General features: G+C 41.7%; 1 protein-coding gene across 2 annotated transcripts in view; it reads left to right on the top strand.

Moving 5' to 3' along the window:
- The window catches only part of EPHA3 (EPH receptor A3), a 237,347-nt gene that overhangs the window by 23,880 nt on the left and 200,443 nt on the right, over positions 1–13,024 (top strand). For both annotated transcript variants that reach the window (XM_080377011.1, XM_080377010.1), the window contains exon 2: positions 640–704. In XM_080377011.1, the coding sequence (XP_080233137.1) occupies positions 640–704 (65 nt within the window). The remainder of the gene's footprint in view (positions 1–639; positions 705–13,024) is intronic.

Here is a 13,024-nt window from a genome sequence, read left to right as displayed (position 1 = left end):
GCAATGATTTGATGGCTCTCTTTGAAACTAGCTTTGTCTGAACTTGTAACATTGTAAATAATTACTTTTGTATCTAATGTGTTACACATGACATTTAGAAAACACTACTGCAAGACAATTTGAGAACAAATCTGATCAGAAGGAAGCAAGCACTGCAGGAAAGACTTTAATCAGCATTCATTATTTATTCCTGTATTCTGAGAAAATTATATATGCCAAATACAGGCCTTTAATCAAATAATGATTAAAATATTCAGATCTCACCTATGTAGTTAGATGCATTGACCCAAATTTCAGGCATCCAAGGGGAAAACGCTGTAGTTTGTGCAGCTGATGGAAGCACTCTGTTCCCACCCCCTGCTGTAATTAATTTGGCCAGCCGTCCACTGTTTGTTTTTTGTCACTTTTCTTGTTTTGAAAAGTTCCCCCATCCGCTGTTCATACCGTGTTTTAAGATAAACAAGATGATCCTTTTCATTTGTCTGTCTCTTTCTTCTTTGTAGCTAGCTGCCAGGCCACCTGAACAAATCAACTGCTCGCAAGGTCCCCAAATAAACACATTTTTCGGTACGGGTAACTGAGGTTAACTGGACAGAGGCAAATGAAACTCATTCCTCTTCATTTTGTCTTCTTTTGTAGTTAATCTGCTGGATTCAAAAACAATTCAAGGGGAGCTGGGCTGGATCTCCTACCCATCACATGGGGTGAGTTCACTAGACTGTGAAATGGAAAAGTGCTGCTACAGACCAATGTGCTATTTAACCATTTTTTCCTCTTCAGAGGACACCGTGCAATAGCGCCGGCTCTTTGGAGCTTCAAAAATAGTCTGCTCTACACTTGCAATATATAGCTTATATAGCTCTGGTGCCTTCCCCTTAGAACGTACGTGGCACTGCATATAATCCCTAGGAATAGTTCAGTTTTATTGGAGAAAATGAAAGCAAAAGGTGCATGAAACAAACAAACAAAAATAGTCCTGTCTAGGTACTTTCCTTCTTTTGTTGCAATGTGTATTTTTAAAAGATATCATGGGACTGTTTTGTGGTATTACTTGCTAATTTATTCAGATGGAAGTAGTGGAAGGTGAAAAATGCGTGGACGTAAGCAGTACTTATAAATTTTGTGCTGAATTGTTCAACTACTGTTACTTAGGAGTTAAAATATTGCTAAAGAAATGTTTAAATAATGTTCTTGAGGGTTGTGGTTTTTTTTTGTTTTTGGTTTACCTTGCATCCAGATCTAATGAAGCTAAACATTCTATTTGGAGAAGTAGAAATGCAGTTAAGAGCACCTGTGCTTTTAAAGTTGCTGACTCCATCATTTTTGAGATGGCATTTGCCACCAGTCTCTTGAAAATGGTTGATGACTTAACATCAGTGCACGGCTGTGTGGTGGTGCTGATATCTGGTCGCTCCCCGACTTCTTGTCTCTGTGGAATGTGTGTGTGTGTGTGCCAGAACAAGCCATTACTCTCTTTTGACACTGCACAGCACAGATGTGCAAGGAGAAACTTGCACTCCTGCATCCTGTCCCCGCAAACAAACCCACCCAGAACACTGGGCAGGCTGGAGCCCTGGCGCTTCCCTGGCCCTCAGAGCAGCTGTGCCATCGGGTCTGCTGCCAGAAGGCACTTGGAGACCTGTGGCTCCTTCTCTTGCTGTCCTGTCACTTGTGCCTACCCTTAAGGTGCTTTTCCTTCCTTCCTCTGTGGCAGACTTATTTTGGTTTTCTACTGTTAGGATTACAATTTCTAGAAGTTTTCATGCGTCTCTCTGCCTGTGTCTTCAACCCAATGAGTAAACCTCTGCCAGAGAGCACTGCCGCTGCGAACTCCTTGGGGAATCAAAACTGTAGTTTTGATGAGGGTGAGGAGTTGCTAGCTAAGAGTCCAGCAACTGTCCTTTTCCCATACCAATGGTGTTCTGAATTCTCAGCGTTGGCAGGTGTCTGCCTGGTAGTTTGTAGGATCGTGAACATCCCATTCTTGACTCTTCTGTGCCTTTGGGCAAGGTGGAACTTCACCTTTATCACTTTTACAGAGATCAGTGGTAACAATACTTCTGCATCTCTGCCTTACAGGATTCAGTTGTTAATATTAAGTAGTGCTTTCTTGATATTAAGTGTTATGCAGGTGTTCAGCAGTATTTAAGGTTAAGGCTTTGTTTTGGTGGTTTTTTTGATTTTTTTTTTTTTTTTTTTTTTTTTTTTTAGTTTACACATGGATCTTTTTCTGTGTTTCTGAGCAAATCGTTCCATTCTCATGGGGAAGAAGTGGGAAGAGGGTTCATGTTTCTTTCTAGTGTGGTTCCCGCTGACTTCTCCCAATAAGAGACCTCTATAAACAGGATGTCCAAGAGGGAACTCTCCAGCAATTTCTAGCTCACCAGGTTTTTTGTCTTCACTTGCATTTTTTCTTTTCTTTTTTTTTTTTTTCTGCAAAGCTTTTTTTTTTTTTTCCTTCCCATCTGCTGTGCCCTCCTCTGCTTTACTCTTCTGCTCTGTTCATCTCCTTGCAGCTGTGCAGATCTGCTGTTCTGCTCCCTGCAGCTGTGTCTCTCTTGCCTTGGATTCCTAAAGCAGTTGGTAGGGAATGATGCAGGGTATCTTGGGGGCTATAAGAGAAACAGATGTGCTACATTACTCCACCAAAAAGGGCCCCCAAATCTCCCAAAGCAATATTATTAGCTTCTGCAAGTTTTTGTCAGGTAAATTCAGCACAACTTGTTTGTGTGTGTCTGTGCGTGCTGTTCCTATTTACTGTAGTATCCACAGATACTGAAGCCAAAGTAAATCATGGAATTGTACTGATGTTCTTACAAGTTAATGAAATTCTTAATTAAAAATTGCATGGTAGTGTAAATTAATGTAGATCATGTACTGTGAGTGTTTTTGTAAGAGAACTGAGACTCTGAACTGTAGCCTTCAAAATACTGTAAAATTTTAAGCTTACATAGTGAAACATGAATATAAAGTATAGCAATAGTAACATTTATCCTATCTGAATTGGCATTTTGCTGTAAAATGATGACAACTTGAACATCATGTGAAAGTGATGCCTTCTTTTTACAGCCCTTTATTTATAGTCAATTAATTAAACCTGGTAAATATGGCTGCATCTGTCTCTGAGCTAACTAAAATATGAACTTAAACTTTAGTGGAAAAACATTATAATAAAGATGTCACATCATATTGAAAGATTGCTAATAGCATAGTGGTGATTTACAAGGTAAAGCTAATAGAGCTACACTTGAGGCTGTGATTCACGAATGAGAGTATTGGTGGTGTGCCAGTTCTTCTCCAGCATGTAGAAGCCATAAATGTCAGTATGCTGAGGCCGGTGACTTACCAAATTTTTAAAAATAATTTAGCCAATGTGTTTAATAAACCTCTTAAGAGGTTAATAATTTTGTCTTATCGATACCTGATATTGATTGATTTTTCTGGCAAAATGACCCAAATGGATTGGCTGTCATTTTCAGCATTCAGCGGTTCTTTCTTCTGTTAAGTCTGCCTTGACTTGGGCACGTATAATAACAGCTTTCCAGAAATTCCTGAATATTCATGTTAAGATTTATAGCTCATTTGTGTTCCAAGATTTCTGTGTCCCACGTAAGAACACAGTGTATTAGACCATGGTTAATAATATCACCCTGTAAGAATGTGATCTCTCCTTGAATGATCCCACACAGCCACAGCCTCGGCGCCAGTAACGCTGAATCTGGTCAAGCTCATTAAAATCCCCTAAGTACAAAACATCGGCCCCTCTAGATAGCAAGGCAACAGAATTAAAAAATATAATAGCGGGCTTTGCTGATGCTGGAGCATGATTGGCAGCAGCCACAAGGCCTGTATCCTGTACTACCATCCCCAGCACCTGCCTAGGCAACCTTTTTGTAATGCCAATCAGTCAAATACCAGTTCCATTTCTATAGGTTTCATTAAAGGGGAAAGAAAGAAGAGCTACTTAGTCTGTGCAGAGTATATTATTGATATGCTGATTAAGCATAACGCAAGTGATCATTAACTGCAATTCACATAAATTACAGCAGCACAGATGTGGGGGTTGGGAGGATAAAAAAGCAAGTCACTTTAATAATATACAATAGAAATGCGATGGATAATTCATACAGGACAAAAAGAGTACAGCCTAAATCCCGCTCTGCATATTCATGCGAGTAGTTGTATTGGTTTCAGCGTAATTTTTTTAGTAAGGAAGATATATCTATTTTGACTTCTGCTTCGCAAACTTTGGGAATTTTGAGGGAAATAAATAAATAAATAGTGTCATAATCGCAGTACGTTGTTTTGCCGTCACCCAACTTGTGACTTGATCTTTACATGCTTACTACTTATATTTGTGGACTTGAAACTTTTGGGTGCTATTTCTTTTAGGTAGTTGGTAGAAAATTAAGAGAAATCATGCTTATCTTGTTTTGCTTGTAACTAGAGAAAAGAGTGCTCTGGCATTTATTACTGTCATGTAATAGATAATTGTAAAAAAAAAAAAACCCAAACCAAGCCAAAAAACCCAACAAAAATCCCAACCACAGCATGTTCTGTACGTGATCAAAGTTAGTAAACTGTGGGCAGAATTTTAAAATGCCATTTGGGAAATAAAGACATTATCTTTGATTGTGAGAGCTTTCTAGGTCCCTGAATTTCTTCAGAAACATCTGACTTCTTTGAGAGCTGGCTAGGCTCGGTAACTTAAACTTTTGGGCACATATTTGAGCTGCCACCTGTACACTTGAAATGCTTTGAAAACCTGGTGTAAATAACTTTGCTTTTTTTCTTAGTGATCGCTCCCGTGATCATTTGAACAAAGCAAGCTGATCGTCTCAGTAATGGAAACTGGTTTTGTGAGTATTAGAGAAGGGCAACATTCCCTGCTTCTGTAATAGTGCTGTGCTAGGAAGGCTAAAGCATGCATGACTGCAATTAATGAGAGCTTTTTCCATCAACCAAAATTGGGTTAGAATCCAAAGATCCAACTGAAAATGAGGAAAATGCCTCCTTTCTTATATTTCAAAGGCCTGAAAGTAGTTTGTCACATTAGACTGTATTACTGCCCACCCATGACAGTGGCAGTCTCCCTGGCTGCGTTTGTTCTGGTTTCAATAGTCGGCTCATGTGTGGCACCGTAAAAACATTTTGGGCTCCCCCCCCCAGGATATCATGAACACAGTGACTGCAGAAGAGTATGACTAAAATAAGTGTTTGGATATCCCTTGTGACTAGATGAAGGTAGAGGAGAACTTGTGCAGTTACGTTTTGCCTGTGATTAAGGTGCACTCAAACTGCTTTCAAGAATCGGGTATCCAGGCTGCTGTGAACGGGAAGTTCATCTGTTTATATGGAAGATATTTTCGAGATTATAAGTTTTTCCACAAGCAGTGGAAATAATGAGGTTTGTTTTCCTGCAGCTTTGTGTCTTGCGGTTAATTGTATCCTGTGACTGAAGTTTTTTTTGCAGTAGGTCCTCAGTGCCGGTGGGTTTCTGGGTGTCACGCTTCAGTCTTCCCCTCAGCTGGGCACACACAGTTTCTCTTCTCTACACGTCTCTTATTTTCACACCAGTGCAGAATCTTAGGGCAGCTGAGCTGTCAAAACCCTCCCCCTTGAAACTGGCCAACAGATAGAAAAATTTGTGAAACAGCCTAATTCTAGTTTTCTTTTGATACTGATTGACATCTTAGTTTGCATTATTTTTTTGTCTGAGTCCCCAGACTCATCTTGTCAACTTCTAAGTGATAATGTATTTAAAGTGGGGAGTCTTACCAGTATCACCAGGTGATTGTAAAAATGAGTTTCAAAGTAAAACAAATGATATCAAACAATCAGTATGAGACAAAAGATTGAAACTGAAAGTTATCTTTGTAAAACAAAAAAGTAAGTACTTTTTTTTCAAAATGAAAACAGGCATGTTATGCTATTATGCACTTTCTTTTTCCTATTCATTACCAGTGGAATTTCCTTAGGACTTCTTAAAACAATGCACCCTGTTAAACCCAAGATTTATCTATGTTTTGCCTAAGCTCTGGTCTCTTTACAAGTTCATATATTTCCTACTGTCACCCTGCCTTTGACGACTTGTGTATCAGGTCTGAAATGCAAGCAGACTGTTTTGGCGATTGAAAGTCAAACGAACCACTTGGGATTCTGGGTTTGTGAATCATAGACTTTGTTTCATCTTACCCTGAATGGCTGATTGAGAAAGTGGTTAATATACACCTTTTTTTTTTTTTTTGTGTCACAATGATATTTGCTTTTGGGGTGCACTGAAAGTACATTTGTTTAGTTTTATTCACCTCTTTTTCAAAATAATGAAAGAGACTGTAATAAATACCAAGAGCATTTTTACTACGGCTTTCCTAAGTTCCTCCCTTCACCTCCAGTTTTCTTTAACCAAGCACGTGCTGTTTCTCAGTGTTAGACTTCTTGTTTTGTTTCTACTAGAAGAAAACTACTTGCATTTTTTTATTAAAGTGAATGACTTTGCTTTGGAGAGGGACATTTAAAAGTCTGCCTCTTTTGAACTAAAATCTCTTCACACTCAGACACTTGAATCAGCCTGTGGGGGCTGCTTTTTTTACATGAAGTCAAACGTGACAAAAAATGAAGTTACTTGTACTGTCTTTTTTCACCCTTTCTGATAGGTATTGCTTTTAGCACTATAATGCCATTTAGCAATGAGATATGCCAGGTGATTATTTTAATTTTATGAATATTGTTCAATTGATGACAGCATTGTTTAGTACTTCTTTCCAAATGAAAGTTTTGCTGATGTTTTCAGGAGCAGTATGCAAGTAGTCGAGGGTAGAATGTACTTTTGGTGTACTTCAGCGGGCTTTGACTTGTGTTTCATCTGTGCGCTATGTTCAGCTGCTTGCATTAGGCACGTGTTTAAAATGGAAGTTTAAATAAAAAAATCAGGTGGAGTTGACAATAGAAATGGGGGAAATGGTTTGAAAAAAAAATGGCAATCATGTGCTTTACTCGAGAATTGTATTTATGCCTGTCTCATGATGAATTGTTACCAACAAGAAATGCCTTTTTAAAATGTGGAGCACTGTGATATGCCTTGTTTTTGTTGTTTTGATAACAGTAGTCTGTATGGCATTCATTTGAAAAATCCAATATGATCATGATGGTGCTGTGTTTTGGTACATTTTACAAACAGCTTTTAACTTGAAGTAAAACGTGTGCTAACTTCTGTTCCATGATCATCACAAAAAGAAAGCCCTTTTCCCCCCTTTCTTTGGAAACCTAGTACTTTTACCATGTTCCATCAGATTATGAGATTTCTGTTGAAAAATTGTAAGAACAAAAAAGCTAAATGTACAATAAGTGCAATGTCCTTGTACCATTTCCTTTTATAATGAAAAATAGGGAAAACTGCCTCATATTTCATTAGCCTCATCAGTCGTTTTACTGACTGGTAATAGGTTGCTGAAGGTCGGGTATCAGTTTTCTGTGGTTTCAAATAAAAAAAAAAAAAAAAAAGCAAGCAAGTTCTGGCGTCTATTCCAAGAGTTAAATAAAGATCTTATTTAGAGTTGGAATATCAGATACTTCAGCTTCCAGTTTTTAACTTCCAAGGCTGGGGAATGGTATCGCTGTCCCCACGGGCAGAGCTGTTTCCCCCAGCACGGCGGAAGGCCGTCTGCGACTAGTTCTCTTGAGCTGCTTCTCCCTTTGTAAAGAAACGCTCACTTCCTAACTTGCTTTTCTTTTGTGCTGAATTTATTTGCCTAAACCAGAATAGAACAGAGTACGTACGGTCACTGTCGCGATAGGCAGCGCTGCATATCGCAGGGGCATGCTGCAGTTGATGGTGAGGCTGTTTTTGCAACATCAACCCCACAAGAAAAGTGCTCCCGTTAAAAATACCCATAAATGTTTTTGCCTGATAGCTTTGCTGTGGTTGTGGATTATTTCTTATGGTCTGGATAGTTTTGGTAGGCAATTTTTTCTGGATTTTTTTTTTTTGTGATGCCTGAAAACACTCGGTGTGAAACGATTGTCCATGGAGAAGAGCAATTTCTATAACTTGAAATTCTTCTTTTAAAAGAAGGTGCTGGGCAGTAGGCGATGAAGGGCAGGGTTCATTCGCGGGTAGTTTTAATGCTGTTTTTAGCGACATGGAACGCAGTTTCTTGTCAGGACACCCGCATTTGCTTAACACACACACACAGCAGCCCTCTCAGAGTCGTTTGTGAAAAAAGCCTGAGTATTCTGTTAATTAGGAAATTAATTTCACACACTTCAACCTCTCCAGAGTGGCATCCTCAGCCCAGCGGCAGGGGTCGCGGCCCCGGGCCCGCCGCCGGCCCTGCCCTCCCCGTCCCTGCGCCAGGCCGGGCCCGGCGGCCGGAGGGCCCCGAGGGGCTGCGGGCAGGGGCGGGGGGCACCTGGGCCGAGACCCGGGCGGGAGCCGCCTCCTGCCCTCAGCCGGGACCCCCTCAGCCGGGACCCCGGCGGGGTCCGGCCCTGCTGCCCGCTGCGGGGTGCGCGGCGCGTCCCCCTGGCCGGGTCCCCCCCTCACAGACCGGCCAGGCGGCGGGGGGCTTGCGCTGTGTTCCCCCATTGCGGGGGGGCTACGGGCCGCCTTTGGGGGAGGAGGGGGCAGGGCAGCGCTCCGGGGGACGCTGGGCGCTTCAGGCACGGCCCTCCTCTTCCTCGCAGTGCCGGTGTTCCGCACCGCACGGCGGGCACGGCCCCTGCCCGCGGCCCGGCGGCTCGGCAGGTGGCGCTGTTCCTTCGGCGCGGCCACCCGCGGGCTGGTGGCCGGGGACGCGTGCGGGTGGCCGGCGCCTCTTGGCTCCCGCATGGCGAGGGCTCTCCCGCATGGCGAGGGCTCTCCCGCATGGCGAGGGCTCGCCACGGCCCTGAGGCAGCGGCTGTGGCTCCCCTCAGGCGCGCCGGTTTGCTCCGGCACGTAGCAGGTGGCCGGGTGTCTCGGTGCTTGGCCTGCCTGGTTTGGTTTGCAGTGGAAGGCGTCACGGCGAAACGCAGGTTTGGCCCTCGTGTTGTGCTTTCCATCGGTGGCTGAGCTCCCTGGAGCGTGTGCTGGTTTTTTTGGTTTGTTTGTTTGTTTTTTTTTTTTTTTTTTTTTTTCACCGTGTGTAAATCCCATCTTACACATACTACCCTGGAGTCTTGCTCAGTGACATTTGGCCCCGGCACCTGCGTGCTGGTTTTCCCTGCCGAACTGCTATTCCTTGGTATTTTCCAGACTAGAGCCTTATTCCCAGCTGTTGGACTTGCAGAGGCCCTGAAGGGTAATTAAGACTCGCGGAATGATTGCTGGTGCCCGTTAGCCACCGTACGGCTGAGCCCTGTGTGGTTTGGGTGCTGCACAGGTAGGAGCGGTCACCAGCGGCTTCCTCCGGGGCGGTGGAGTTCAGACTCCAGGGGAAGAAACTGGAATTGCTCTAGTTTTTAAATTAAATTTTAAAATTTAAATACCAATTTATTTTTAAAAATTTTACCGATCCTTTAATTACTACTTGTTTAGACTTCATGGGTATTGACAAAAAAATTGTGGTGAACTAACTCGCTTAAGCTTCTGATGTTGCCCAGAAGTTCTGATGGATGGGAGCAGCTGATAATGTCGGTGTTGGTTATGGATCAGGCTGCGGGGTGGCATAAAGCGGAATCTATTTTTCACTTGGAATTTTTTTTTTTAAAGTTTGATGCTGAAGTGTGTCTCAGTTTCCGAGCTGCAGATTATCAGAGAAATGACAAAATGTTGTTTGGAAGACTTACCAGGAGGCCCTTCTAGCCCATCCGATCTCCTGCTCAGGGCAGGACCATTGCTAATGTTGTATCAGGCCAGCAGCTATGGTTGTGGATAGCGGAGTCTAGGAAGCCTCTGAGGATGGAGATGTCACAGCCCCTCCAGGCAGCCTGTTTCAGCCCTGCACAGGCTTCCAGTGATCAGAGTCCTGTCTGGTACCTAACCTGAATCTCTCAAGACACAGTTTGTGGCTGTTTTCTCTTTATGCCATCTGCCACTATGGAGGAGAGTTTGCGTTAAGTCCCTTTCGAGTTGTTGCAGTCTGTAATCAGATCGTTCCTTAGCTTTTCCCTTTTACAAGATCGAACGATCCCTGCTTCCTCACATCATGTGCTGCTGTCCTCTAACTGGCTTGGATTTGAGTAATCTTACTAGGTATGATGCCGTGCTCATTGCCACCCTTAACTAGGCGAGACAAACACATGGAAAACCTCTGCCAGGACCCTTGGCAGAAAAAATCCAAGAATGGGATGAAGTAAGAACATAAGTGCCTTATCTGTAACTGGTCAAGTGTTTCAGTCTAGAAACAATTCACAAGCTATATTATATTTTGTTTTGCATTCTTTTTACCACCCAGGGATTTGACAAGTAAAAGCTACATGGGTTCTGGAAGAGCTGAGATTTCATGGAAAGAGAAGATAACAGCATAGCATGGTTTACTTCTCCACAGCTCCTAAAAATGAAAAGTTTCGTCCTATACTAGCTTGTTATCCGAAAGCTTTTGTAATTGGAGACATGTTTGTCTAGAATCTGAATGCTTTCAAGGTCTTTTTCAATCTTGAGAGCTTTTTGCATAATAGCAAAAAATCTTAGGCTTATATTTTCTGCCTGAAGGAGAGATTTTATTTGTTTAAGATTCGGTAGCAGGAGTGCTTTGTGGATTTGAGTGTTTTCTTTTTTTTTCTTTTTCTTTTTTTTTTTTTTTTTTTTTAAAAGGCAAATATGTTTCCTGAGGGTAAACAGAACACAAAAAAAGAGGGATAAGGAGGTAGCGGCAGCTGAAGATGAGAACTCTGGTTAGAATGACATTAAACAGTCAAAGCCTGTGTGGAGAGAGGTGTCAGGTGTGAGGGCGAGTGAAGAATCAAGATTGAAATCTTCACAAAGCAACCCAGATTTAAATTGCTTGTGGAGCTATTTCTGTTGTCTTCCATCTGGAAGACTTGGAGCTTCTTTCCCGTGTGACAGTAGGGAATAAAAATGCCACAACAACCTTCATATTCCAGAGGAAAGGCAGGACCCTTTGGCTTCTTCAGGAGGGAGCAAGCTTGGGTTAACTCCTAGCTTCCCTGCGACTGATTCCTGCCTTCATATGGCAGAGATTGATTCAATGACATTTGTGCCTGTCATCTGTTCAAAACTCAGCCTTTGTGAACCTCCGTGTAAATACTTCCCAGAAATTAAAACAAACAGTATTCTCACTTTTCTGCTTTTCACTTAATGTTAATGCAAAATTAAAATCCCAACCAGAATTTCAGAAGTTAATTTTCTTCCCGGCAGTGTGGCTTGATACATAATGTACAATGCATTCCATCAAACTTACGGGATGTGTAACCTGGCAAAGCAAACTTTGCTACTGGAACTTAGCGTTTATGTTCCCTCATATCCTTGTGTTACCTGTTTAACTTTCACTAATGTTTTTGTGACACTTTTATTAATAAACTGTCATGTATCCATGGCGGTAATTTAATTTATCTCTGAAACCTGGTAATAAATGTTTGAACTGTAGAACATTTATGTAGAAGTGTTTTTAGACCAAAGAAATGTTTAGAGGAGAAGCTGAGCTGCACATCTCCTGATGGCACTGTATTTCGGCAGCATGCACTCCAAGTAAATGGTTTTCAGATTAGAACATCCTCTTACAATGAAAACATCCAGAGGGGTGAATGTTACTAAGGTCGGTAGGAAAGTACTGTGTGGATGTAGGACAGGCAGGGGTGGTGAAGTAGTGCACAAAATAAATGCGCGGCCCAGGTGCAAACTTTGCCTTTAATATGTGACTGATTTGCCAGGATCACAGGACTCCTGAATTTTTGTCTTTTGACTGGGAACTAACTGGAGGTATCTCCAAAGTACAGGTGTAAATAAGCAGAGATATTTGCTTTAAAGCACCGACGGTGGGATTGGGAGGGCAGAGAAAAGTTACCAAATCTTGGAACAAACCATTGACTGTCTCGTGCTGTAGCAGGGAGCAGATTGCAGACTACCCCACCTCTGAGCTTGTGGAGAGGTTGTGATTTTCTCTGGAAGTAATCATCAGTGAAGTCTAAGCAGAAACTGAGAGAATGGAGAACGTTTTGGAAATATGAAGTAAATGCTGAGCGTTGGTGTTCTTAAGATTTTAGGAAACCTAATAGGTATGTGGCACGCTACATCTTGCAAATTCAGTTGTTGCATGTGACTGCATTCGTGCAATGTCTCAATTGAGAAGGTGGAGGGCAGCATTGAACTCACAGAGCTCGCTTAGTTACACCCTCTTAATAGAGACACAAAGTGAAAAGTCTGCAATTTGTGTTAAATAAGTTGAAATGTAGTGACTTTGAGGACCGAGCAAAGAAAATACAGTTTTACTTGACTGGGAGTTGTGTTTTAATCTGAAGACTGGCAGGTCTCCAAATGAAAGATGTAAAAGTGTAATGCAATCTGTTATTAAATGTACAACCTGTATTAACTATACAATCTGTGTTTATGTCCTTTTGAAAATACTTTCTTGCTCCAGTGCTGAATTCATCTGAACTAAAGGTATGCCCTTAGACTCTTGCAGTGACTGATGTACAAAAGTTTGCAGGATCTGCCATCCTATTTTATGTTAAAAATAAAATGTGTAATTAATTCTTTCTGATGTGTTTGGAAGTGAACTTTTTTAAAGCTACATGTGTTTTAACTGGTGTGTGTTAAAGGTATTTACAAATATCGGTCAAATGTGATGTAGGTTTGTTTAACCTGGTTTACTAGTTGAGTTAAAGGCAGTGCTGTGACCAAATGTAAACAAGTTTTGGCATGGCCCCTTGCAATGTGTTTTGTTTAGAAATCAAGTTCACTTAGTAACTACAGCACTGGTTTTTATCTCCTTGGTTATGCTTTGTTTAGAAAAACCGAGTTCAATATAGAGATTCAAATCTTCCTTTTGCATTCTTCTGTAAAATAGAGATTTTGAATTAAAACCTTATGAGTTCTTTTCCTTTTATTTGCTTGTTCAAATTCAGCAAAAGATACTCATCTAGG

This window comes from Falco punctatus (genome assembly GCF_963210335.1).
Source record: "Falco punctatus genome assembly, chromosome: 2".
NCBI lineage: Eukaryota > Metazoa > Chordata > Aves > Falconiformes > Falconidae > Falco > Falco punctatus.
This window is presented reverse-complemented; position numbering and strand designations above follow the sequence as displayed.